This window comes from Gouania willdenowi, chromosome 19 (assembly GCF_900634775.1).
Source record: "Gouania willdenowi chromosome 19, fGouWil2.1, whole genome shotgun sequence".
NCBI lineage: Eukaryota > Metazoa > Chordata > Actinopteri > Blenniiformes > Gobiesocidae > Gouania > Gouania willdenowi.
The window spans coordinates 10,449,323-10,476,742 of NC_041062.1; the positions used below are offsets into that span (position 1 = coordinate 10,449,323).

General features: G+C 40.8%; 1 protein-coding gene across 4 annotated transcripts; it reads right to left on the reverse strand.

Annotated features, from left to right (window-relative positions):
- Positions 1-132: 132 nt before the first annotated feature.
- LOC114481449 (KAT8 regulatory NSL complex subunit 1-like) lies at positions 133-27,420 on the reverse strand. Of its 4 annotated transcripts, none has more exons than XM_028476289.1 (16): positions 27,378-27,420; positions 24,970-25,027; positions 17,642-18,836; positions 7,134-7,275; positions 6,849-6,905; positions 6,416-6,525; positions 6,074-6,197; positions 4,693-4,861; positions 4,463-4,618; positions 4,202-4,393; positions 3,969-4,123; positions 3,685-3,806; positions 2,977-3,034; positions 2,752-2,861; positions 2,438-2,675; positions 133-1,233 (listed from the first exon to the last, which is right to left on the reverse strand). In XM_028476289.1, exons 3-16 carry the CDS (start codon positions 18,766-18,768, stop codon positions 1,009-1,011), a joined length of 2,985 nt encoding a protein of 994 aa, XP_028332090.1. In that variant the 5' UTR covers positions 18,769-18,836; positions 24,970-25,027; positions 27,378-27,420; the 3' UTR covers positions 133-1,008. The 4 variants fall into 4 exon arrangements, with proteins under 4 accessions (XP_028332090.1, XP_028332087.1, XP_028332089.1 ...); XM_028476286.1 differs by having other exon boundaries at positions 3,685-3,809; XM_028476288.1 differs by lacking the exons at positions 24,970-25,027; positions 27,378-27,420 and adding an exon at positions 24,593-24,924 and having other exon boundaries at positions 3,685-3,809.

Consider the following 27,420-nt stretch of genomic DNA (forward strand, 5'->3'; position numbering starts at 1 on the left):
TTTCTTAATTTAATACAAGTTTATATTAAAGATAAACAAATGGAACAGATTAAGTTTAATGTAGCATTCAATACGTTACCTGTTGTTTCCATGGCAATGATGGTGTAAATAAAGAGGAGTGACAGCAGCAGCCAAGTTAAACATAAAGGTTTTAATGGAACTATTTACAGAGAAGAAGAAAACAAAAACATCTGCTCTCTGATTGGTTAACTGTCCACCAACTAAACAACGTCTGATGGAGGCGGAGAATGAACAACTGAAAACAACCATAGATTCTTTGCATAGCGATTAATGACCCAGGAGGGGGCGGGGCTACTACGTCCTGTGGTTAACTGAGGAGGGGGCGGGGCAACTATGTCCTGTGGTTAAACTGGAAACTAAAAAAACAAAACCTGAGCTCGTCACGTCTGATTGACTACAGCAGACTGGAGACCACGTGGGGGAGGAGTCAGTCTACTAAGGATGGGAAAGGAGGAGTCTGGAGAAGCTAGTCAAGGAGGTAGTCAAAGGGAAGGAGTCCATTAACAAGAAGGGGGAGGAGCTTAGTAATGAGTAGTCATTATGGCCAAAGGAAGGGGGAGGAGTCAGCTGAACTAAAGGCGTTCCCAGAATGCAGGGGTGCAGAAAGGAATGATGGACTAATGATGTGAGGTGCCCCTGGAGGAGGCGGAGCTACACTAACACGTACAGAGAATAAAACACCCTTTGGCCGAATGTGGACGAGTCGCTACATCGTGGCTACGAGTGAACACGCCACGTATGAAACACCACTGAGCCCCGCCGAACGCACACCGCCGTACGTACGCTGCTGAGCGCCGGACAGAGAGCGTTGCCGTACGCACACTGTACGCTAAGCGCTGCTGAGCCTACGACACAAATGTATTTTTAGCCTTTTCTGTTTTTTTTAACATTTCTTTGTGTTTTTTCAAGGCTTGGAGCTCTTTTTCACTAAAAACTGTGAAAGTAATTTAACGGTGTTTGAATATCAAACAGGAAGAGGATGAGCCTTCATCGGTGGGCGGTGGCAGATGAAGTGGGCGGGGCTCTGTGTCTGTGAGCCATGTCGTCGTCAAACGGCGGCTCAGAGTCGTCCAAGTCCATCCGCCCAAAGCCTGAGGCCGACGCCCTGAAACCTGAGATGCTCCTAATCCTGGGCCGGGGGGCGTCGGCCTCAGGCTCCGGGGTCGGGTCCTCCCCCAGAGGGAAGCAGCGGCGCTCCCACGGCGCCACCGTCTGGACACAAAGACAGTGATTTACAATAAATACACAATCACCACCATTATTGATATCAGGTTATTACAGAAAGCAGGTTATTTTCAAACTCTGACTTTGTCGAACCTCCTTTCTGAAATACTCCCAATGATCATTGAATCAATAATTATTACATCAATAATAACAATGTGATCAATAATATTTAGGCTTTACACGATCAGGATTTTTGGCCCGATCATATGAATTGACGTTTTTTTCAGGTACCAACAGAATTCCTTCGGTACGACCTGACAGATTCACAGAAAATCAAACGGTTCCATGTTTCAGGACCTAAACGCAACCTTGTAACTGTGAGGGAGTGGAAGAGTTGAAGAATTTCCATGCAGGACCTGAACATAGCATTTGTTGTCAGCGCGTGTGTGTATGTGGCCCTTTAACTGCGAATTAATGTGCTGATCGCTCGACCAGTGCGCGGAGTGAGGAAGCGTGTGTGACCAGAGCAGATCAATTATAAGCTGTATGCCATTTTGAATGTTGACAAAATAAAAGTTGCAGCTGTTGAATTAAACCGAAGTCCCATGTCATGCTCAATGACTGCTGTGAAGCAACTACAAGAGAGTTGGAGATGAAGCTATAGAGGCAGACCACACTAGAATTATGTGAAGCCTCCATTAGTGTTAGCATTAGGAGCAAACACATATTTCCTGATCGTGACATCGCAAAACCTGCTTCTGTGTCCACCACCACCACCCTGAATTGGACTCTCCCTTTTAACATACATAAACAAACAAAACAAGCATGCACACACACACACACAGACACTAACAGCAGACGCTGCCCCCGCTTTCAGAGCCAGTAGACTGTGGAAGAAGCCCGGCACCCAGCCGCTTCGCCCCAACTGATCAACATTTTTGCCGTTCGCTCATAGGTTTTGAACTTCGTGCACAAATGCGAGTGAAATAAAGCCGTGTCACGTAAAGCAAACAACTCTTCGGTGTAAATGAAATGAATAAAACAATGCAATGGGAGCAACTACAGAAAGTTTCATCATGACAATGACGTCATTGATCGGATCCGCAAATTAAGACATTACAGCCAATCACATTAATTGCAAAAAATGCAAAATATCAGTCGATCTGATATATCAAATCAGATCGGTGTAAAGCCTATAACAGTAATGATATAATGTGATCAATAATAATGTGATCAATAACCATTTACGTACCCTCTCCTCGTAGGTGTAGTCAGGTGTAGAGCAGCGCGTGTCTTCACTGCTCATCAGACGCATCGAGTCCCGTGAACAGGGTGTGTGGGGGTTAGAGGGCGTGTCAGGGCTGGGGGGGTTCATGGGTGACGCCACAGGGCCGTAGTCATGGAGCAGAGGGCAGTGGGCGGAGTCAGGGGAGGGGGGGTTGGTTCCACAGAGCAGGGGGGTGGTGCGTCCGTCCATCGACTTATAGGACCTGACAGAGCCAGAGGGGGTGGGGTTAACCTTTGATAGCGAGAGGAAGCTAATCACAGCCGAGGGGACAAAGTCACCTGCTGCCCCGCCTCTTAGGAGCCAACGCCATCCACGACCAGCGGGAACGTTCCTGGTCCTCGTACGATTGGTGGAGCTGGAGGAACGCTGCATCTGATAGGTCCTCCACCTGCGCGCGCACACGCACACACACATTAGAATAACACAAACACATTAAAACAAAATACACTCATCAGAATAACACACACAAAAATACACACACACCCTCTCAGATGATGACCCACCTCTCTGTCGTCCTCCTCTTCTGTGATTGGCTGAGAGCAGACGTCCACTGTCCTCCAGCTGAGGATCAACATTAATAATGTGAGTGAAGCTCATCATGTGACCACTGGGGGGGGTGCTGTTACTGCAGCTGGAGTTATCTCAGTGTATGTGTATGTGTGCGTTAACGTCATCCTAATGTACTACCTCATACTAAGTCACACTAGTCATAGTCAACTGTCCCATGATGCATTGGGAGCTGAACGTAAAATGATCTTGTGACTGGCTTCAAGCTAAAAAAACAAACATCCCTTTTCAAAATAAAAGCATCTGTTTTTGTCTTCCATTATTTTTCAACTCTTAGGCCTCTTTTTTGAAGTTAACAGGAAGTATAGTGAGTCGCACAATAGAGGGTCTCTGAAAATGTGTGAATGAAACATGTCTGCATTAGTTTTATGGATCAAATGAGCACATGTTGATATTCTACTTGGTCATTTTCTCACTTCAAATGTTTTCAGAACTTTCAAAAGTGGAAAATCAACAGAGATATTTCACCTCAGTGTGCTTCAGGTTTATGTCCTTGTAGTTTCCAAATGTATCTTGGGAAACTTGGAAGTATACTTCATTGAGAACGCTCATCATACTAATAGTACACGATAAACGGTATATACTCATTGAGTGTGTCGTACGTTAGTGGGACATTTACAACAGCCTGTGTGTGTGTAACTAACCTGGGTGTCAGTATCTCCTTGTACTGTAGTTTCTCTACTCGAGTTGTAGCAGCTACAGACATGGGGATGACGATGTTGTTGATGTCAAAGGAGCTCTCACCACGCCGCCTTTTGATTGGCTGCTGCTGGGAGGGAGAAAGAGAGAAAAAGAGAGAGAGAGAGAGAAACAGCTGCTGATGATGGACGTGTCACTAACGTGTTCATCCTCAGCTTTAACTATAGAACACACTGTGTGTGTGTGTGTGTGTGTGTGTGTGTGTGTGTGTGTGTGTGCGTGCGCTCACAGGGGTGTTGCAGAGGCCCTGCCCACTGAGGCCCAGGGGGGCGGAGCCCTCAGAGGAGGTGGACAGCTGACGGGTCAGGGGGCTGTGGAGGGTGGGGTGTATGTTGGTCAGGGCTGAGCAGGAGCTGCTGGTGTCCAGGAACACCTTCAGGGATGCTGTGGGAGGGTGGCAGAAAGGACACAGTCATTTTGGACTAAGAACCAGAGCCAACAGGGGGTCTGAGGCCTACTCACAGTCGGTCCGCTCCAGGGAGGAGTCCCGGGTCCTCTTCCTGCTGTAGGTCCTGTCGTAAGCACCCATGGAGGAAGGGGGCGTGGCCTTACACAGCGTGTGAGAGTCCATCCTGGACATGCTGAGCAGAGAGCTACTACCCACACATCCCTCCCCCATCCTGGACCTATCAGACCTCTTATAGTGACCCAGACCTGCAGAAAGCACAGTTGATTGGAAGGGGAGCTAACACATTACCATGGGAACAACAGGTGTTTACTTACGGACAGCCATGAGTGAGTTGGTGAACTTGTGCTTCTCCTTGGTGGAGGACAGCTTGTGTTTCAGTGAGAGCTTCTTCAGAGGTTTGGTCCTGTCCAGGTTCCTGCTCTGCCATTGGCTCTTCATCACCTGCTGCAGACGCAAACTCACGCATACGTCTGACAGGAGAGGAGAAGGAGCCACAGTGAGACACAACCGCCCACAGCACCCCCACTAGATTAGAGGAACTCACCATCAGGGAAGGACAGGATGGGGTGGAGGCCCAGGTCCAGCCTGGACAGCCTGTCCAGGGGTGGCAGCTCATACTGGGGATCGTCCCTGGGGGGGGCCACGCCCCCACACATCACACAGGACGGGTTCAGCCTGCAGCTGCTGCATGGGGACAACCCCCCCCTCACAGCCTGAACACACACACACACACAGTTATAATACACACCCAATGATGATACACACAAACATTACAACCAGTGTGTTTATGTCACCGTTTAATATAAACATGATGTTGTGTGGATTTAACCCTTTCAGAAGCCCACTCACTTATAGGTCTGTACATTATTACTTAATGTAATGCTTTTCAACCTAGGGGTCAGGAAAAGATGTCGGTTCACCCACAATGGATTTGAAATTCATAAAAATACTGATTAATATTATTTTAATTATTGTTTTTCAAATAAAAACACCACACAATCTCAGGGTATTCTAGACTTTCCCTTTCTCAAATATAAATCTGGTTCAAATAAAATGTTAATAAATAAATAAAAATAAAATTGACAAAAATAGTCAACAACATCCCCCATCAGATTGATTGTCATTATAGCTCACAACCTTTTCCTAAATGTCTTAAATCTAAAAAAAATATTATCACATCAGAATATAAAATTATTAACTATCTTAAACATGGACACAGGTCAGATAGTGGAGCCCAGAGCTCACAGTAAACATGGTGATGCTGTTTTTAGTTGTTATGCTGCAAAGAAGTGGAACAAACTGCCAGCAGAGCTGAAGTCAGCATCACATGTGAACATTTTTAAATCAAAGTTAAAGGCACTTTTTTTCTCTACTGCATATGATTGAGAGAGATTTTTGGTCATGTTGTTGATGTCATGATGATTTTACTGATGATTTTAATTGATGATTTTAAATGTTCTTATTAATTTTAAACAATTGAATGTTTTATCATGTAAAGCACATTGAGTTGCCTTGAGTATGAAATGCGCTATACAAATAAATTTGCCTTGCTTTGCCTTAATCAGTTTGTATGAAAAGCTGTCCTCTTTGGAAATACCTCAGAGTAAAAAAAAAGAAGGCACAAAAGCAATAACTCAGGAAAAAGATTTGCGCACTTCTGATTTTCGAACTCCGTCAAAGTATTGATACCCTGAAGTCACACCAAATTTGGTTATCCTATCACAAATGGTTTCTGAGAAAAGCTGCCCCCTTTGACTCTGACGGACAGAGAGCTCAAACCTATATCCCCCACACTTTGTGGCAGATAAAAAATTCAAAGTATAACATAACTGAGTGCACTAATCCTTTCACCCTTTATGACATCACATTATTGATTAGATGATCACTGAGCCCTGCCGCTAAAGGGTTAGCTTAGCGTAGCTCACCTTCCCATTGAGGTTGGGCACAGTGTGGGGGTGGATGAGTCTCCGCCTCCTACAGCTGACCACTGGTCTGGTACGAGCTGCCACACACGAACTGTCGTAGCTTTTATCTGGACTCTCTGACATCCTGTGATACAACATGGTTCAGTCACAGCATCTCTAATCACACTAAATTACCCATAATGGACAAACACAGCATCTCCAATATCACACTACATTACCCATAATGCATACAAACAGCATCTCTAATATCACACTACATTACATAATGCACTAACAGCCCAATTAAAAGAAATCAAAAAAACATGAAAAAAGCTAACAATTAGCATTTATTAGCTGCCATACCTGCTGAGCACGCCGTTCACTGGCTGCCCATTCTGACCTCTCCAAGGGCCAGGCTCAGCACTGGCAATGTGGGCGTGGCCTGTGTGCTCCAGGCGCTCTGAGACGGCGTCCTGCATTAGCAGAAAAAAGGAGTGGAGAGATGTAACCATCATCAGGAACACATGGCCAGCAGAGGGCAACAACACAGGAGCTGGAGTGTGTTGTAGGATGTTTACACACCAAAACAATAATTGTTTATTGATCATTGAATATAGAATGATGGCGATAGATGACATAGGGCTTATCACAGCTCAGTGTTTACAATGTTTAAATGCATAGAAGAAGCTCCACATGTTACACTGATGGACACGTTTTAGTACACACTTTGTGCTTTGTTTGTGTGCGCGCTTAGTCACAGCTTTAATTCCACGTTCTCACACACTTGTGAACTTACCTGAGCGTTCACAGGCTCCACCTTCACGTCTCCCAGTCCTCCAAGCTCCAGAGAACCCTGTTAATCAGAGGTCATCATTATTGATGTTGGTAAAAACACACAAAGCAGCTAAGCACAAACACACACTCTTCTTCAGCTACATGAAGATAAGAATCACACACAGAACAACCTTTGGATGGTTCTAAGAGAAACTGTGTGTGTGTTTAAACTGGTTGGTCCACACATGGTTTGATGCAGTGTGTGTGTGTGTGTGGGCAGAGCCTGATGTGGTCACATGGTGCTCACCTTGCTGGCTCTGATCTGTCTGTAAACGTCAGTCTGTTGTCTGATACGATACTCCAGGTCTGAGATGTGAGCCTGTAACCAGTTCCAGTGGCTGATGATGGCGGCTCGATCTACGCTGTAGCGGCTCTCTGCTCGCTTACATCTACACACACACACAAAACATATCATAGAGTGAGTTAACACATCTACACACACCCAGAGCACAACACTTATAATAAACATTATTAGACAAATAACTGGATAAAAACAGTGGAACAAATGTTTGACTCTACCAAAAAAAGAATGTAATAGATGTACTCAATAATTACTAAACATATACACAATGTAGTACTGAGGCTTCATACTGTAACACAGCAGCTTCCTCTTCTAGCTTTCCACAACAAGAGCCCAAAACCTAACTAATACTTTCGAAAGGTAATAAATGGATTGTATCGATACAAGGAAATAACTCATAGAATTTAATTGCAGCAGACTTTAATGATGAAGACGCAACTGGACTCAGTGTGTGATGTCATCACTAAATACAGTATAGACAAATGATCAATAATTCTTTGGGTTCCAGTTCTAAACCATTAATCAAATGGTTAAAATAAATCGTTACACCCTTAGTTAACAACAAAGCCCGTTGAGCTGTGCGATTGTGACGTGTCACCAGGTAAACTGATCACCAGTTCAGCTGATAACATGATCTCTAGATGAACCATAACATGTAGTTATAGTTTGTACCACTCTCTACACATTTAATTATAAGTTTTCTGGTGTAAAATAGTGTGTAAATGTGTGATATTGTCCATGTGAGGAGTGTCTGTGACATGACTTTAAATAAAGTTTAATTTTCAAAGATCACCAAAAATCAGAGGCCTTACTTCACCTTGTGATAAAAAGATTATAATGTATAATAGTTTGAACACATTATTAAGAGGTAAGCCGATCATTGTAATCAGGGTTTTCTTTAAAAATCAATTCAAACCTGTGGGAGAACATGCAAACACTACTCAGACAGGTTGGACCCATTCATAACAGTGAGATGCAGTCAGAGGGAGTTACGCAGGCACGCACAGCAGTGACCACAGGGAGCGCTGTTTGAACAAAGGACCATGAAAACAATGAGTCAGATACTGACACAGATTCATCTTCCTCCTCTTCCTCACACACACCCATGTTTCCACTGCAGGCCTGAGAGGTTCTATAGGAACAAACTGAGTTTGTGTGAAGCTCTCAACCAATCAGAGATTAGCTCAATCACAAGAAAACAGGAAGGACATGGAGACCATTCACATGTATTTACATTGTTTATCACACACACACTGCAGCGACCACATCACTTCCTGCTTCAGCACTTCCTCTAACACACTGCTGTGTGTCACAAGCACAAGCACACACACACACACACACACACACACACACACACACACACACACACACACACACACACACACACACACACACACACACACACACACACACACACACACACACACACACACACACACACACACACACACACACACACACACACACACACACACACAGCGACAGATCTTTTAATTCTGTTTTTTTTTTTTTTAATCTGAAGAAGGAAACAATTACACAGTACAACATAATGTGAGTCTAGTCACAAGGATGTGTTTATGAACCAAAGTTGTGTAACTGCTACAGCTGGGTATCATGGAATTGATTTGATTTAGATTATTAAGGTTTTGAATCGATTAATTATTTTGATTCAGTATTGATCTTTCAAATGTATTTGGATATTAATAAGATGGTTCCAAACTTCTGACTCAAGTTGTTAAGTTGGAGCAGCTTACCAAGCAGAGCTTTGTCCGCCATGTTTGTAATGAATTGAATGCACTCCCGTGCAGTACTTGACTTTGCTAATGCAAGACTATAGTGCGAGACTACAGGGGTTGGAGTAAAAAAATAAAATAATGATTTCAGCACCTATGAATTGATTTTGAAAAATCTCAATGAAATCGATTCAAGATCTTTTTTTAATCAGCTCTAGTAACTGTGATTATTTATTTATGGTGTATGTCTAAGCAGCTCCATCTGGAGCCGGTGTAACTAAGCATTAGTGAGTGATGGACATTAAACATCACATTAGCATTAGCATAATGAGCTCCTGCTGACAGCAGTGTGTGTTCATGCTGAGCTCCTGTTTAGTGTTTCCACACACGTGTAATGGACTGACCAACAGCTGATAGTATTTAATGACTAATCAAACCATTTGATATATGGTTCCGCGTGAAATCAATGCTGTAGCCGCATGTGGCATTCTACGTAAACGTAGACCCCCTTGCAGTAACCTGACGTGTTCCTCCCAAAAATCCTGACAAGGCGTCAGGGTGACGCAGAAGGTAAGCGCTGTGATTGTCCGCTCTGAATCTCAGCCCCAGTCTCTGCCTTTTTCAGTCACACCGCCATGTTTCAACTTTTTGCGGAGCGATACGAGAGTCGTTTCTACAGAGTTTTATTATTTCCTTTTATGGCTGCAGAACGTGAACCATTGCCAAACGAAGTCAAAAGGTGTATTTCCTTTTATTATCACTACTCTGTCTCGTCTTGGTACCTACACTATGTTTGTGTGTGTGTTTCATTAACAGTAAACAATGACCAACATGTTGTGGAGGCTGCCAGAGAAGGCGTGACACTATATCTTTAAAGCGAGTTTTACACCACTGCCCCGCTCCCAACTCACCCCTTCCCAGGGCCGTGGATACCAGGTTACCTCGCTGCTCCCTCTATGGCGGGGTCGGGGTCCCGCTCGATGCACTTCTATACTCTTTTGTATGTTGCATGTATTTATATTGAAAAATAAAGCATGTTTTTAATTGTTGTTTTCATGTTTGTGTCTAACAAAACACATATGGTTAGGTAGGTAAGTAATAATCCTTAAATAAATTACATCTTAGGTTGTTTAAAAAAACACAAAACATTGATTTCTGTGACTAGAAAATAAACAAATGCTATTCTGAAATAGGCTTTACACCGATCTGATATATCGGATCGGCTGATATTTTTCATTTTATGCAATTAATGATTGGCTGAAATGTCTTTGACCATGAATAGAAAACCTTCCACTAGGGCTTGGTGATTTTGCCTAAAAAAAATCTCTGATTTTTAAAGAAAAAAAAAAATAGAGTTTTGAATCGATTCCCCCCCCCCCCCCCAATGCACTTAAAAATGATTGCAGACATCAGATATATTGTCAAAAGTGTAACTTTATTGCTGTGAGTTAAAATGCAATAAACAATCCCAAAATAAAAAGTAAATGAGTCTGTCATTTAACAATTTCAAGCTTTAACCCAGGTTTAAGCAAAAGTACAACAGCAACTTCACAGTAGTGTAAATTTTCTGATTAAGAAATCAGATAACTGCATATTTTATAACATTACATTACAATTACAAAAATAATATACTCCTTTAGCATCTCAGCATAGTGCAAAAAAAAAAAAAACATTAAACATGCCTGTCACACACACAGAACCTACTCAAAGTGTAAACAAAGAGGGGCTGGCTCACATCGCGCTACGGTAACCCACAAGGACGGAATGAGGAAAAGTCTGAAAAAACTGTGGTGGGGGGGGGAAAATGTTCATTATTTTTTTTAAAACTCAAATTTGCAAAAAAAAAATTGTTTTTATCTACAAATTCAATAAATCGATTAAATACATTTTTTGCCCAGCCCTACCTTCCACTAATCAGTGCCGCACAGGAAAGTTTTCACATCTGGGAAGCATCCATCTTTTGACTTTTATGTAATCTGGTCGCACAAACATTTTGTGATGCATTTGGTGTGAACGCAGCATAACCTGTGCCATGTTCATTCTGTCATTACCCTTTGACTTATGAAAATGTTAAACATGTTGCACTTTATTTATTCTGTTTGACTTTTAGCTTTTGTCCTGTCAGCTGTTGTTTTTAAAATAATATTTTTACATCTAAATATCCACAAAGCTGCTGCATTACAAGGACACTTAAAACTCTTTATTGGTAGTTTAGGATGTTTTGTTAGTTTGTCCTGTAGATTAGAATTTTATCACCTCCCCCAAACCCTGTGAAACAGGTCTGCAGTGTAACCTGATGGACACGTTTATTTAGTTTCTAAAATGTGAAAAACCAAAGACTAAAGGAACTGATATAATTTAGTATTTTGGACAGCAATGTTCTAAACTTTTAAATTATATGTGAAATAACCTCATGTGCAGTTAAAACAACATGTTTGTATTGTTTCACAGGTATTGTTCAACGTTTTACAATAAAATAAGATTAAAACATTCAAAGTGGATGACGTCAGTTATGAAAAAAAAAAATCGGAATAGGCCAGTCAGGCTTTTAAAAAAAAATGGGTGATCGGCCAGAAAATAGCAATTGGCGCACCCCTAGTTTGAAGCTGACACATCGCGAGGGGGGCCGGCGCTGCATCTAATGAGCGGTCCACGGAAACATTTCCCCATTAAAAAAAAAAAAAAAAAAAAAAAAAAAAAACTTTGTTTCATCCTGATTCTGTAAGTTCCATTTTCATTGGTCGATTCTATGATTCCGTCAACGTGTATTTTATAGGGCCCTACATTTGATTGTCGGTGACTAATTCTGTTATCGATTTTTGTTGACTAATCATTACACAACTATAACAAAGAAGTGTGTGTGTACAGTCTGATACAGATGATTTATTGAAATAATCTCATATTAATTTAGAATTTCTATAATCATTCAGCGTTTCACATTTCCATCATATTTTCCTGTAAAATGTGTAGGTAGTGTTTGACTTATTATATGAGCACATTGTTTCAACATTTATCCTCATTGGTTGATTCAATGTTATTGACTCACTACATAGGAAAGACAATAAAGTAACAAACCTCATGAGTTTACCTGAGAAGGGTTTAAAAAATGTGAAATGTAATAATGAAGGTGATAAAGATAAGCGTCAACAGAGAGAAGGTCTCGTTCGACAGACAGACAGACAGACAGAATCAGCTGGTGATAGATGGAGGGTGAACTGATGTTTGTAATATTTTATTAATAACCTCATCTTTTACCTCTTTCATTTAAAACTGAGGGTTAAAGTTCACCACAAAAAGCACACAGTGTTAGTGTGTGTGTAGCAGCTAATGCTAGCAGCTTCATTGTTACACTCCAAACAATCAGAAACAGAAGCAGAGGTATAAACAGTGACCTCTGACCTCTACAGTGTGGATCAGTTCATCAGGAGCTGCAGACTGGAAGCTGCACCACTAGTTACATAAAGGAGGGGGTTATGTAATGACTGGGGCTAAACACGTCCAGATGTAAAAAAAAAAAAACAAAAAAAAAAAAACACAAAATCTACCAACAAGAGGGGAAAACATCTGATAACTAACAATAGTTCAGGATGTGAGCACAAAAATTATTGTGAAATATTTTCCAAAATTACCAATTACTTAACTTTTTGGATAATTATAGGTAATCATGAACTAAGTAATTTATTTATATCATTTAAAAAAGATAGTCTATAAGACAATGGTAGAACATGAATGTTTCATTTTAACTTAAACAAAATGGACAGTAAACATTATTTTTTTCAGATTCTATTAATTACTATAGATAGCAAGATAAATATTAATTTTTGTTTTGGAAATAAATAAGGTTTTTCACTTGTTTAAATATGTTTAATTGGACCCAATTGTTATGTGATTATTGAATAGTCACACTGTACATGTTTCGTTTGATCTGATCAATACTTTTTGAGATATGGACAATTTAGTGAGGGGGGTACGCGTCATGTTCCTTCAATTTTCAGCTTCCAATATATCAGGAACTACACCTCATAGAAAACTGAAATTTTCTCCACCTACTCTCTCAGACAATACAAAAATATCTGCTATCCATCATATCTGGTGGACATGCCAGCTCCTCAAATTAGTAAAAAAGTGAGTGTGTGTGGGCTGAAACATGTTTGGGCCTTCAGTAAATAACTTGGCATATGTCTCAGCTCCCTGTAATTTGATCAGCTTTGGGCTATGAACAGACTGTTCACATCACTATTGATTAGTCACATATATGCATTGGTTCTTGGGTGAAAATTATTTTTCTGTTTTTAAAACTGATCCAGATTTAGGATACTGACCCTGATCATCCATAAACTCTAATCACTCATTCCTTCTGGAAGTTTCATTTTTAGTTTCTGAGTTTGTTTACAGATGAATAAATAATGGTTTATGTTTTGGTCATAGATAGGTAGAGCTTAGATTCAGTCACTTCCTATGGAGCTCTGACGTGTTAAGCTCAAAGGTCTAAAGTCAGCACTATAAACATCTGAATTATGTTAATAATCCACCTGCACAAGTCAACAAGTCCATTAATACATGCTGCATTAGGGCTGGGGAACACATCTAATGCTGAACGACTAACCTTAATCGCTTCAATATTGAGGTTTTCACTACTGCGATAACCTAACCTCAGATGCTGGAGGTTTTTTTCTTCCGTCTCCATCATTTGATTGATATGTTCACCAATCAGTATTGGGTGACATTAATGCTGCTCTCATACATCTTCATATGACATAAATAATTAAAAAAGAGCAGTCAGAATAATCCATGTCAGTACAACTTATATTTACCTTTTAACTGTATTTTACTCATTATTTTAAATTACATTTTTATTTTTGACATACATTGTTGTTTAATTATAGTTTTCTTTTTTATCAATATTTATTTTGTTTCTTCACAGTACAACTTACATCGTCCTTTAAATTGTATCTTTATTTGGGTGTTTAATCATGGGTTTTTGTATTTTTTTGTTTCCTTGCAGGAGTTCAAAAGTAATATTTTCTGAAAATTGTATTAAATTTCTTTAAAAAAACTGAATTTAAAAAAAATTAAATTGCATATGCATTTAAATGTACAAAATATTTTTAAAATTGTAAATCGAATCGCGAAATCAGAAAAATCGCAATTTGGTTTTTTGTTAAAATTGTGCAGCCCTAAAGACATCACATTCAACATGTATACAGAATTTACAATTTCACCTATAACAATGAATTTGTATTTTATATCTTATTTAGGATTAAATACTTGTTCTGAGAAGGGGAGCAAGAAACGACTCCTAAAACATGGAAAGCTCAGTTAGATGATCACTGAGTGTTATCTAGAGAACTCACTCACACGTGCTGTCCCTTAGAGCAGAAAAAGACGAAAGTGGAAAATATTGTGAAGCGGCACATCACACACCGCTACTTAGGGTGCTTTCACACATATAGTCCGGTGGACTCGGTGCGATTCAGGTGGCGAATCTGCAACATTATTGCATTTTAATTTGGTCCGGTCCGCTTTCACACAATCTATTTGCCAAGCGCACCAAACTTTCTGAACAACGTCATGCAGGCGAAACGGTCAGTCGCTGATTGGACAGAATACTTCAACCTCCAATGCCGTGACAATGTGGCGCTGCTCTGTCACTACTGACAGTAGTGCCGATCGAGAACAAGCAGGGAGACGTGATTGGTTAAAAAAAAATGTTTGGTTGAAGTTATTACAGATTTACAGCTGCTACGCTTAAAAAGTGTACCTGGAGAAAATCGCCTACCCTAGCTTTAATGTCACCATATTTCCCTTCAGAGATAAATGGTTTACTGAATCTGAGCAGGTTTAATGATAAAGTTTTGATCAACAGTGATGATCCTATCTTTGGTAGCTCTGATGAGATGGTGTTAGAATGTAACATTCTAATAAAATTGCTCCAACGGATTTTTATTTTGTAAACCGTAAGTTCCCACTGAAACGGTTGTACTTGAGGTAGCTTGCTGACTGTGAATGTGTACCTACAAGGCACGGACAAGAGGCTGGAATAAAAAGAACTAAAGGACAACACAAACTGAGTTATTCCTAGTTAGCCAGACAACACTTTGAACACTGAGCAGGGGAAGATAATTAAAGCGGATCATGTTTTCACGGAGCAGATGGAGTTTTGCAGGCACAGCAAAGTTAAATGGGCACTGGTGGCTCTGTGTTTAGGAGTCAGTGATGATTTGCGTTGTTTTTAGACGGTGTTTGTGGTAGTTTAGGGGGAGTTTAATGCAGTCAGTATAGGAGGGGGAGTGTGGTGCACCCAAAAAGCGGTACCCTGAAACATTTCCCAATAAAAAAACATTTCTTGCCCCACGATGATGGCGTTTCAACCCGATACTGTCCATTTCCACATTTAACCGTTTTCATTGGTCAATTCCATTAACGTGGATTTTATAGGGCCCTAACTGATACATTAAATTGTGATCTTGTGTTGTTGCTTTTACTGTAACTACCATATTTTTTGGGCTATTGAACACACCGCTGCATTGGCCGCATTCCAATAATTTAGCAATTTTTCAAGAAAAATACATGGATTGGCCGCGCCATGGTATAGGCCGCACTCATTGGCTGATGAGGGTGCCCTTCAAACAACTCGGCCAATCGGTAGGCAGGCTGCTGTACTCCTGTTAACGGAGGTTTACGTGTATTTTCTCATTCTGATCAATTTCAACGGACGACTTTCCATCTCCACATTAAACCACATTCTCAATGCCCCGCGCCTGCATTTGAGTCCATTTACAGGTTTTATGATCACTTTATACTTGAGGTGTGAAAAAAAAAATCGAATTCACGATATATCACAATTTTAAAATTGATTTTTTTTTTATTGGGGGGGGAAAAAAATTGTTTTTTTAATTTAAAAAAATTATAATTTTTTTTATTAATTTATTTTTAAATCAATATTTTTGTGATTTTGTGCAATATTTCAGTGGTTACAATGCTTTCAATGACTTGATTTTATGATGGCAGTGTGTAACACTGCATTTTCTTTTTTTTCAGTGAAAATGTGCAAAAACACTAATAATGAATAGGATGTTTTGAAGCAAATAGTTTTGACTCAATTTGCCCTCAGAATGATCAATAGCTTCTGATGAACATATACAGCAATGTGATTTTTTATCTCTACGTTTATTTTGATATTAACTGGGTAGAATATCGCGATATGGTATTGTGATACGTATAGTATTACAACATCCTTGCCAATACTCACCCCTACTTTTTACTGGAAGCAGACGGATACACCGATCCATCTGCTCCCCATGCACCATCGCCTCAGCAGCGATCACGTCATTTGGACTCTGACGTAACATGGTTATTTGGCAACCATGTTGCTGTTTATTGTTTCTTGCTATTATTAACCGGTTGATTTTTATGTTATCCGGAGTGTTTTATCACGCGCTCTCTCTCTCTGTGTGTGTCACATCAACTGTCAGGCTGAAAGTATGTATGCGATCGCTCCTGATAAACGAAATGCAATGATTTGACAACTTTATGCTATTTATTAACTACTTTTAAAAACTGGCTTAGATATCTTACATTTTAAACCTTAGTGTGCTTTTTATTCGCTCTTCCAACAGTAAATGCATGCGAGCCAGCACCACTCCCCAAACTTCAATTGATTATTACCGGTATTTTATTTAAACAATCAGCAATCTCATTTCATATATAAATAAAAACAAATAATAGATGTATGACTTCTACTGTCACTTGCTCCCATGCAATTTCCCTCCACGATCGGACACCGTCCTGCGGACCATGACACTCTGTCCTGTTATTAAAGCTGTAAGTGCTTTCACTTTCCCCACAATATCTGAAGCTGGTTTTTGAACATTCAGTTCACCGTGATGTTCAGTGGCTATTATAGTTAATTAATTCCGCTGTAAGGATAATAGTCAGGAATATTCTAGTGTTGTCAAAAAACTCGATACTGAATAAAGTATCAATACCAAAAAGTGAGTATCAGATACAAGACTCACTTGCAAAAGTATCAATGCTAACAGTGCCGTGTTCATCTCTATCTATGGTTCATCTCCAGTTTTTTTATTCCTCACCTGTTTCAACTGACAACTTTATTCGCTGCAGCAGACACAAACAGACATGTACAGCCCCTCCCCTCAGCTGCAGCTGAACACATTACTAGGGCCCTATAAAATCCAAGTTACGGGATCACAGATGGAATCACGGAATCGACCAATGAAAACGGGTAAACATGGGAAATGGACAGAATAACACAAAACGGCGTCATTGAGGAACAGTTTTTTTAAATGGTGAAATGTTCCAGGAATGCTCATTAGGTGCACCGCTGTCCACCCTCCTGTCCTGGCTGCATAAAACTCCGCCTAAAACACCTCAAACACTGTCTAAAATTGTGCAAATCATCACTGACTCCTAAATACAGAGCCACCAGTGCCCGTTTAACTTTGCTGTGCCTGTAAAAAGCTGCGCTCCGTGAAAACATAAGTTTCACCTGCTCAGAGTGTTTGAACAACATCTCATCTGTGCTACAGAAAATCCTTGGGAAAAAGCTGCGTGTTGTTGTGGACAAGACCATCAATGCCAGGGACTTAAATGTGTTTAAAAAAATAAAAATATGTTTAAATATGTAAATAACTGGGTGAGTAATCTCACTGGAACCCAACTATGCAACAGATACCACAGCACGTGTCTGGTGGTACTCACAGTTTGACGTGTCTCTGCTCCAGGTCCACTTTGGACAGCTGTTCCTCCTCCAGGTCAGAATCTCCTCCTGAGCTGCTCTCGGTCACGTCTGAGTCAAAGGCGCTCTCTGCTGAGCGTAAGTTAGCGGTTCCGCTAAGGTACAGCCTCTCCAGCTCCAGAGGCATGGCCCCACTCCTCAGGAACCGGCCCAGACCGTCTCTACCAGTGGAGGACGAGTGGCCCCTGGGCCTCCAGGAGCCCGAAGCGTCTGCTTTGCGGTTTGGGGGCAGCAGGCGGCTCAGGGCCAGGTCCAGGAAGCCCCCGAGCTGCTGCTGGATGTGGCGCTCCACCTGCTTGGCCTGGACCACCTGGAGACGCTTCCTCAGGCGCCGCAGACGGTTCTCAATCTCGGCCTGGCGAGTGGTGCTGAGGAGGATCCTCTCTCTGATGTCTGCGTCCAGGACGTCCGAGGATGAGGAGCAGGGGGCGCTCTGCTGGCTGCTGGGCATGGCCTCCTCCAGCGTGGTACAGGGGGCGTGGTCAGTGGGGGAATGCTTGTGTTTCAGAGGGACGCGACCCGATAAGGTCAAAGTCTGAGAGTCTTGGGGCGGGGCCTGAGGCTCAGTCCCCGGCTTGTCTCCGTTCACTGCCACTACGCAGCCAGAGCTGGACATGGTGGCAAGCTTCTTGGCTAGCCCATTGACGGGTGCCATGGGCTGGCCGCCCCCGTTGGTGCCGCTCATCAGGCCTTTGATGTCGATGGCCTGCCTCTTCCTGAGCAGGAAGTCTCCGCCCCCGTTGAGGAGGCGGTGGTTTTTCAGCACTGACTGGGTGAGGAGGACTCCTTGTATCTTCAGTGACTCCTTGGTGGATGGCGTGGCCGTCACATCAGAGCACAGGTAGGACCCCACCAGGGGCTGGAGCTTCCCCAGGCCCGGGGGGTCGGCCAGGGGCTGCTGGGGCTGGTCCTGGTCGCCGGTGGAGGGCTTACACTTGGGGGGAGCGCTGCTGTGGAGAAGGATGCTGTTGGCGTTACCGTTGTTCTCTGCACTCGGGGGGGACAGGCTGGAGGAGGGGGCAGCCAGTTTGAAGCGGATGTGGTGAGCTTCGGCTGGGGCGTCGGTGAGAGCGGGCGCCATCGCAGCCATGCAGTGCAGAGGGACGGGCACCGCGGCCTCCTGCACCCCACCCGCTTACCGCCCCAGCACAGGACAGCCTGGACACACAGAGGGACGAAGGAGGGTTAATACAGCATCAGTTCAATCCCCGGTCCAAACCTACAGCATGTGACGGAGGATCTTTAACCATTTAATTTATTATTCTATATATTTTGTGTGATCGCAGATAATTAAATGAAATGTAATAATTCCCCCGGAGCACTATTGTTTTCCATTCATATTGTTGTCTATTTATAAAGTTTAATAAAAAAGCAAGCAGAAACATCAATATGACAGAATATACCTTCACATAGGGGTGGGAACCTCTGGGTACCTCATGATACGCGATACAAAGCTCACAATAACTATTATCTCACAATATGAAGATACAGCGGTTATCGATATATTGGTCAGAAATCAATCTACGATAATCTTTGACATAAGAAAAAAAAGATTAAGTGAAAAAAATTTTTTTTTTTAATTTTATATCTGAAAGAATGAATTGAAAAAGTGTCCTATGAACAGTGACACTATTTTAGTGCAACATTTCTGTAAATAAGTGTCAACATACCAATGTAAACGAACAAGTATCTCCAATAGTGCTTTCTCTAAACAAAAAATAGGGTCTTTCTTACAAGTGAGACCATTATAGTGCAATATTCCAGTAAACAAAATATTGGTTCCTTCAACAAACAGTGACAAAAATTTCTGTGAAGACCTACCTGCACATTTTAGTGAAAAAGCAGAAAAGGTTATGGGAAAAAAAATTAATTCATTTATCTTTTTTTTTTTTAAAATATATTTAAAAAAAAAAATTTAATTAAAAAAAATCAATACTTAGCGCGAGCATATCAATCATCAATATATTTTACTGTTACACTAAGTGTAGCAAACACTAATAACCTTGCATGTTTCCACTTCTACAAGTTGGAAAATATGAAACAATAACTCCTTTAACTACGTTAGCATGGAGGGAAAAACACACTTCACTTCCTCAAACACAAAAGCATTATTGTTGTCATTTTTAATTTATTATTATTACTATTTTATAAACAAAACCAAGTGAAAAATGTGATGACAGAATACAGCTGCACTTGCATATCTTCAAACAATCACACATTTCCTCCATATTTGTGTGTGTGGGGGGGGGGCTAATGTGTGGCAGCTTTAACAAAGACAAGTAATCGCACACTAAATTATGGGTTTTCAGCACAAATAGAGCAGAGAAATATGAGACGAACGACAACAGTTTATCCATTAACCTGTAAAGAATGCTTGGACCACTTCCTGGAAGTTGAACAGCCTGCAATGACATGTGATGAGGAAACTGAAAGAAACAGGAATGGTAAACTAAATTGGTCTCATCAGCTCTGCTCAGCACTACTTTCTCAGGAAAACTTAATTTCATTCAATAGATATTAGTCTTTATCATTGTTGTAGTTAATCTCAGGATGACATATATCTCAACGGTCCAGCTGAGACATGATGGTGTTTATCTGCAGTATGAGAAGGTTTAGGCCTACGATGGACAGACACACACACAAAAAAAACATTTCCTCTTCTTTCAATTATCCTACTGCCACCATTTATCATTCTTATGTTCTTGTTTTATTTCATATATATTTGCATTTCTGCTTTGAATAAATTCATACCTATTTGCATTAACATGGACGACTCCTGAGCAATGATGATAAAGATGATTTTATTTCAAAATACATCATTTATCACTAAATGTGCAGATTTACAAACATCTGCATTAGAAAAAACACTCAGATTGACAAGCCCTTTTACAAAAATAAATAAATAAATAAAAGAATAGCAGCCCAAACTAGATGATTATCATCTTAATATCTGACTAAATACTTTTAGTGAATAAGTCATTTCATCCTGCATTGAAGTGTCTGGACACATCATGATTATAAAATATAAACGTTTATCTGAGAGCCGTTTGAAGAGCAGATGTGTATTACGAAGGCAGGCTGTATCCATATACAAGCAAACATACCAGTGGAGTAGTGGCACTACAGGTTCTGTAGGCCTTCACAGGGAGTGGAAAACTACCAGCACCACCTACGGGAAACTGCTCTGCTTTGGTGCTGGAAACAAATCAGTGTGTGACTGTGACCGTCCCCAGGTCAAAACAAACAACTAGCATAATAACAATAATAATAATGTGCACCATCAAGGTCCTTCACTACAAATGGGGCTTTATGTTTCATACATTTGATTTCACTCTAAAAAAAATCTGTATTTTTGTCAAACAGGCATGAGAAACAATGCTAAACACTTACATGTAGAGACTGAAAATGTGGCTAAAAATTAACTGAACATTTTAAAACAATGGCTTTGTAATCCTATTGTCTGTTGCAGCGTAAACATTAAGGCAGAAATCCAGTTTACAAATTGATACTTTGACCTATATTTGATATCTTTGTTCTTTCAAAGTGAGGGGATCAACGTTATGACACTAAAGAATATTCTGTGATGAACATGTAAGGAAAAAATGCTCAGAGCTTGGTTAAAAACAACTGTGACATTCAAATGTTCTTTTTATTTCTCAGGCCTTGTTCACGGCTTAACAAGAAGTTCAATAATAATAGAGTAACTTTAAAATTCCCCTAAAAAAGGAGTGTTTTCATGTTACTAGTTTAGATTAAAGAAAAGCACTGAGCCAATAAACAATGCTACTGTTTGTAAAGCACTTCTCCAAGGTATTTATTTACTAATGCTCGTGGGAAACCAGGTTAAATACTTGATTGAAAATGACCATAGTCAGTGAAACTTATTAACCATGAAGTTAAAAGGAATCCAAAGCTACAACTAAGGTCAATTTCTGATCAGAAAACAAACCATGAGATTGTCAAATGGACTGGAGGTGTGATAATAATAATAATAATAATGCAGGGTAATAAAGGCAGGAGTGCCAGTGTAGCCGTTAAACACTGAGTATGAACCAGCATCAGTGACTGTGCAGAACGTCTCCAACCTTATCTTTACTTCACACATTCCCTCTTTGAACTGGAGGGAATACAAACGTTGGGGTGAATGTGTGCACAAGGTTAAAAACAGGGTGAAAGTCTTAGTTAAACGTGGACTAGTGACTAACGTGTTACTAACCAATGCTGAGCTGTTCCTTTGTGTTTTAAACCGTAGACAGACTCCATTAGTCTAACATTAGAGCAAAATAACAGATTAAAGTGGGTAAAGGGAAGTGGACCTATTTACCCAATAAACATGAGTGCAGCTGTTTAAGAATTTAAAAATAATTCACACTATTTGTTAATACACATCATGGGAACACAGCAAACGCTTAATCATGGCAGGAAAACTTCTCAGAATGAATCCAAAGTTACAATAAAATCTATTTTTGATCAACAAAAACAATCCTGAAATTATCACAACAAACATTTGATCTGAAAGTCCTTTTTAGTACAGAAAAGTCAAACTTAAAAGCAGGTGGATGCTGATCTATAGATTAAATAATGTTAGTTAGCTGTTAGTAATTGGAAATAGTTAAATTAAACTGATCAGGTTAGACTGTCCTTACTTTAACACAATATATATAATATATATATATTTATATATTAGTAATGAAGAAAAGTCAAGACTACTTCATCACGTTCACACCTCTGACCAAGTATAACATGTTCAGCACTACTGAGATATGGTTTCAATGGATTAGAGCCAATGATCAGTCATTAGTTCATAAGGGGGAGGGGGGTTACAGATCCCAAAGTGTACCTGGTAAACCAGGTGTAAAGGTGATGGTTCATGTTTAGCAGGAAATTAACATAAATTATGATCAGAGCTGATCAATAATCCATAGTGATAGGTGAGAGGAGATCAAACCGTGGGCCTAGAGCCCATGATGTCACCGTGTCTGCAGCAGACCAGGCCTGTGTGTGATGTGGAGATAAAGGATGAATGAGCAGCTGCGCCATGTTGGTTCTGAGCCCATTATGCAATGATCGAAGCCCAGTGGAACTAGAACCAACCCCGTTATATAACCCACTGAGCTCGAACACTAACGGCATCATGTGAACGGGACTCGAACCTGTGACATGTGCACGCTACCAGCCTCACACAAAGCAGCGGGGACGCGCCGTGCATTGTAATCACAGCGGGCACGAACCCAGGCCGGGGTGGGTGTGTGGAGGCCGGACCGGACCGGACCAAGCGGGTCGGTGTCGGTGAGCCGACCCTGAGCTAAAAGCTAACAAAGCAAAAGGAGGAACCTACCACGTGACGAGCTCGCTCTATCCGAGGGAATTTCACCGACAATCCCCGACTGTCAATGTGGGACTAAAGTCCACCGACACCCGGCGGAACGGAGCCGCTACTCGGTCACTGAGCCATGGAGCAGGCCGGGGACAGGCCGCTTCAGAGCGGGGAGGGACCGGGAGGAGCCGGGCTTCGTTCCGGATTCAGCAGCAATGGGCGACTGGTCGATCCGCGCCGTGTGAACACTCGAACCAGGCCACAAACACAGCTTTGTTCCCCACTCTGAGCCCAATGAGGCCGATCACAGGGCGGTAGAGCACCGGAGGGTCGGTGAGAGAGAGGCCTGGAGGCTCCCTGGAGCTCACACTTCTTCTGCCTTTTCCTCCCGTTTTAGGGAGAGACGCTTAGAAAATGGCGGCTATAGCTTCGTCTGCTCGGATTGAGTCTGACAAACAGAGCAGCTCTGTGCGTGTGCGTGTGCGCGGTGGTAGGCGGGAGGCAGTGCTCATTGTGTCCACTAAGGGCAGCAGAGATACAATATAATAAAATATAATACATTATCATTATTATACAATATAAAAATAATCATTGTGCAAACTAGGGTCGGTGCAGCCCTCATATAATAATAATAATAATAATAATAAATGTGTCCACTAGGGGCAGAGCAGCCCTCACAATAATAATAATAATCAAATAAATAATAATTAAATATAATAATAATCATCATTGTGTCCACTAGGGGCGGAGCAATCTTCATATAATAATAAAACTAATAATTATTATAATAATCATTGTGTCCACTAGGGGCAGAGCAGCCCTCACTATAATAATAATAATTAAACAACCTGCTGCAGAGATGCATAATAACAATGATAATTATTGTGTCCACTAGGGGCAGAGCAGACCTCACAGCCTGCTGCAATAATAATCAAATAATAATAAAACAACCTGCTGCAGAGATACAATATAATAAAATAAATAAAATTAAGAAAACCTGCTGCAGAGCAAAATTAAAAAAAATAAATAAATAAGAAAACCTGCTGCACAGCTCCATACCCTCACTGATCAGATCCTCTTTTTCTTCTAATCATTTACACTTAATACAATACACACCCAAATATTATTTAATGTGAAATAATAATAAATAAATACTTAATGAGTGGTGCTTCAATTTAGAATAAAGGTCACACTTAAATACTATTTAATATAATTAAATGCGTGTTTTTATTTGAAATAAAGATCACGCTTATTTTTTAAAAGTTTTTCTTCTAAATTTAGATCATGACATTTTAAAATCCTGATCAAACTTAATGCATAATCTTAAATATTTATCTTATTTTTTTCTGTGTGGGAGGAGAACGAGGTGATTTAATTTTCTGTATAACTGTGTTTAAATCTGTGAACTGATGAACATTAATGCAGGGTAGCATTTAAAATCAGTCGATATCTGTGCGTAGGACACAGGAAGAGAGAAGTGTGTATCAGTGCTGACAGAAAGTAACCTGAACTTCCATCAAAGCCTCACTGGTGACCTACTGGTAAAGAGGCAGACTGTAACATGTTCAGTCTGCTGCTCAGAGAGGGGTGGACGTACCTGGACAGGTGGAACAATAAACTCTCTCTTCTCCTCTGACCATTATTGCAAGTCTGATGGATCCATTTCTACAGCAAACCAAAGTCCGTACGTTGCCATGGCAACAGTTGTGCTTCAAGGCTACAGGTACCCACAGCTCCAGATGAGGTCAGCACGTTTCCTTAGATGCTTGCGGGTTAGCTTTGATGATGCTAGCAGGTTAGCTTTGACGATGCTAGCACATCATCCGTCCAGAGGTAGAAATCCAGGCTGAACCTTGTGGGCGGAGCCTGCAGGACGCCCTTTGACCTCTGCAGCGCAGCTTCCTGTGTTGTTGTGGATTCCCACACACTCCAAAACTCAGAAACACAAATCCAAAGTAAAGAAAGAAATAATACCTCCATGTGTGCAGCTGGATCCATCCACTCTGGAGTCCCAGACGCCATCGTTAGCTTCCTGAACACACAGGACATAAACATTAGGTTATAGGTTCGCATTAGCACAACATGAGATGATTTCACCACAAAACATCAAAGTATTTATGATTTTAACTGAAAACACTGTGTGTTGAAGCAATAGCTATGCGTAGCCCTGTGTGTTGATGCGGTGACTACGCGTAGCCCTGTGTGTGTTGATGCGGTAGCTACGCGTAGCCCTGTGTGTGTTGATGCGGTAGCTACGCGTAGCCCTGCGTGTTGATGCGGTAGCTATGCGTAGCCCTGCGTGTTGATGCGGTAGCTATGCATAGCACTGTGTGTTGATGCGGTAGAGTGTATTACACCAGTGTTATCACATGCTTTACAGCAGAAGGAAACCGCTACATGAAGCTGCTTGTCATGTTTATGGTTGGATATCTGTTGGAGTGTAAATAAATAGGCTGTGGTGTCACTTCAGCACAGTCTGTTCAAATGAAGGAGATATAACTGATAATTTTTCAAAATAAAATGACTGGATAGACTAATCACAGCTGTGAAAGTATTAAAATATAAATATGTTAAATACATGAAATAATGTTTTAAATGTATCTCCTGCGTCATTCTGGTTGTAGTCTTTGTTTTTTGGTTGTTTCTCAAACTAGTGTGACCCCCAGTGGACAAAATAGATATAGCAGTGACTTTATTGGACGCCCTGAGCTTTATGTTTGACACCCAGAATTTAAGGTTAAGCAGATAAAAAGTTTTTGGACATGAACAAACTGCTGGTCCATTAGAACAGTGATTTTCAACCTTTTCAGGCCATGACCCCCGAAATAAAGGCCCCAGAGAGCAGAGACCCCCATTGTAGCTGAAGTTGGTTGAATACAGACATGAACATTGAAGAAGAGTCATGTGGAAACAGGTCCATCTATAAGGGGGAATAAAGGGGAGAGCTTTTTGGGACACATCCATAAAGTCAGCAAAATGATGGTCCATTGTTCTATGAATCTGTGATAACCGCACTTATTTATGCATCTGATTAATATCCACTGTTATCCAGGAATGTTGTTATTTGGGCCATAGTATATAGTCATCTTACAGATGGAAATGCTTGTTTTAATCAGAAATAAAATGGGTTAAAAGTGACCAAAATAGTGTAAAAGGTGTTGATATGGGATTTTAAAAGAAAAAAAAAAAAAAAAAAAAAAGAACAGAAATTGGTTAAAAGTTGCAAATTAGAGTTGGCAAAACCAGACAGAAAATGTGGTAAAAAGGGTTCAAAGTGTCAATATTGAACCAATTAGTTTAAACTGGCAGATAATGGGCATGACAAATGGTGACTGTGGTTAAATTGGCAAAAATAAGCATGAAATATGGTGAAAAGAGGTTAAACGTGACAATAAGTCAACATTAGTGACATTAGGTAGAAAAGTGGTGGAAAGCATTTATAAGTGCTGAAAATGTCTTGAAAGTGGAAAAAATTGCAGAAAAGGCATTGCACTTCCTAGGCAGAAATGAGCATAATGAAACAAAAATGCATTAAAAGGAGCAAAAAATCGACAAGAAAAAGTGATGAAAATATGTTAAAATATGGCAAGTTTGGTGTATTTGAAAAAAAAAAAAAAAAAAAAAAAAAATGGTAATGTAAAAATGAGCAAAAATGGGCTCAAATTGTTCAAAAATATTCTTAGTTTCTTGAAGGCATCTGGGGACCCCCTCCCAGTGATTCGCTAACCCAAAGTTGAGAACCACTGCGTTACAGGTCCGAGCACCGAAAGATTTTGCTCTCCCCCTGAGGGAACTTTAAGATGTTGGAGCTTAAAAATAATAAAAACCCTCCTAATTTTTCCAAAAATGGGAGCCAAATGTAAAGTTACAGGCTCATAACTTTGTAATTTTGTGAGTAAATGAACATTAGAGGATGTTTTGACCAATAGAGCTTGATTTAATCCGAGTTAAATCCTACTGATGAAGTTTTTCTGTGAACGCTGGCGCTTCAACAATAAAGATTAAAACTAAAGTTTAACTTTTAGTTAAAATGAACTCTGTTAATAAGAGACTGACAGAGAACAGCTATAATGTGTCCATTCGTGACGGTGATGATACACGGCTGTAAAAGTGTGATTTATTGTGCCGATGCTACAGGAGATCTGGACGCTAATGCTAACGCGGCTAACGCTAGCGGGCGAAGCTAGCGCTAGTTAGCTTGTTTGCTTGCCGAACTGACTTCTCAATGACTGTCGTTTTCTGCTCGTTTAACATTGAAAGCTGCTTTAAAAACGACACTCGATGAGTCGCCTCTGACTCGTCTTTAATTAAACTCGTTTTTTCACTGACAAGCGGCGCGTCGCTTCATTTTTTAAATGAATAACACCGATAAATGCACTTACCTGCCTGTTCACTTAGAAGCGTTCACGGCTCGATAACATCCCG

Excerpts from the sequence above, each read along its gene's own strand:
- LOC114481449 (XM_028476286.1), bottom strand. The coding sequence starts at position 18,768 with ATGGCTGCGATGGCGCCCGCTCTCACCGACGCCCCAGCCGAAGCTCAC. Across the intron at positions 3,810-3,968 it reads AGGGCCTCTGCAACACCCCT|CAGCAGCCAATCAAAAGGCG; the intron begins GTGAGCGCACGC and ends TCTCCCTCCCAG. Across the intron at positions 2,862-2,976 it reads AAGAGGAGGACGACAGAGAG|GTGGAGGACCTATCAGATGC; the intron begins GTGGGTCATCAT and ends GTGCGCGCGCAG.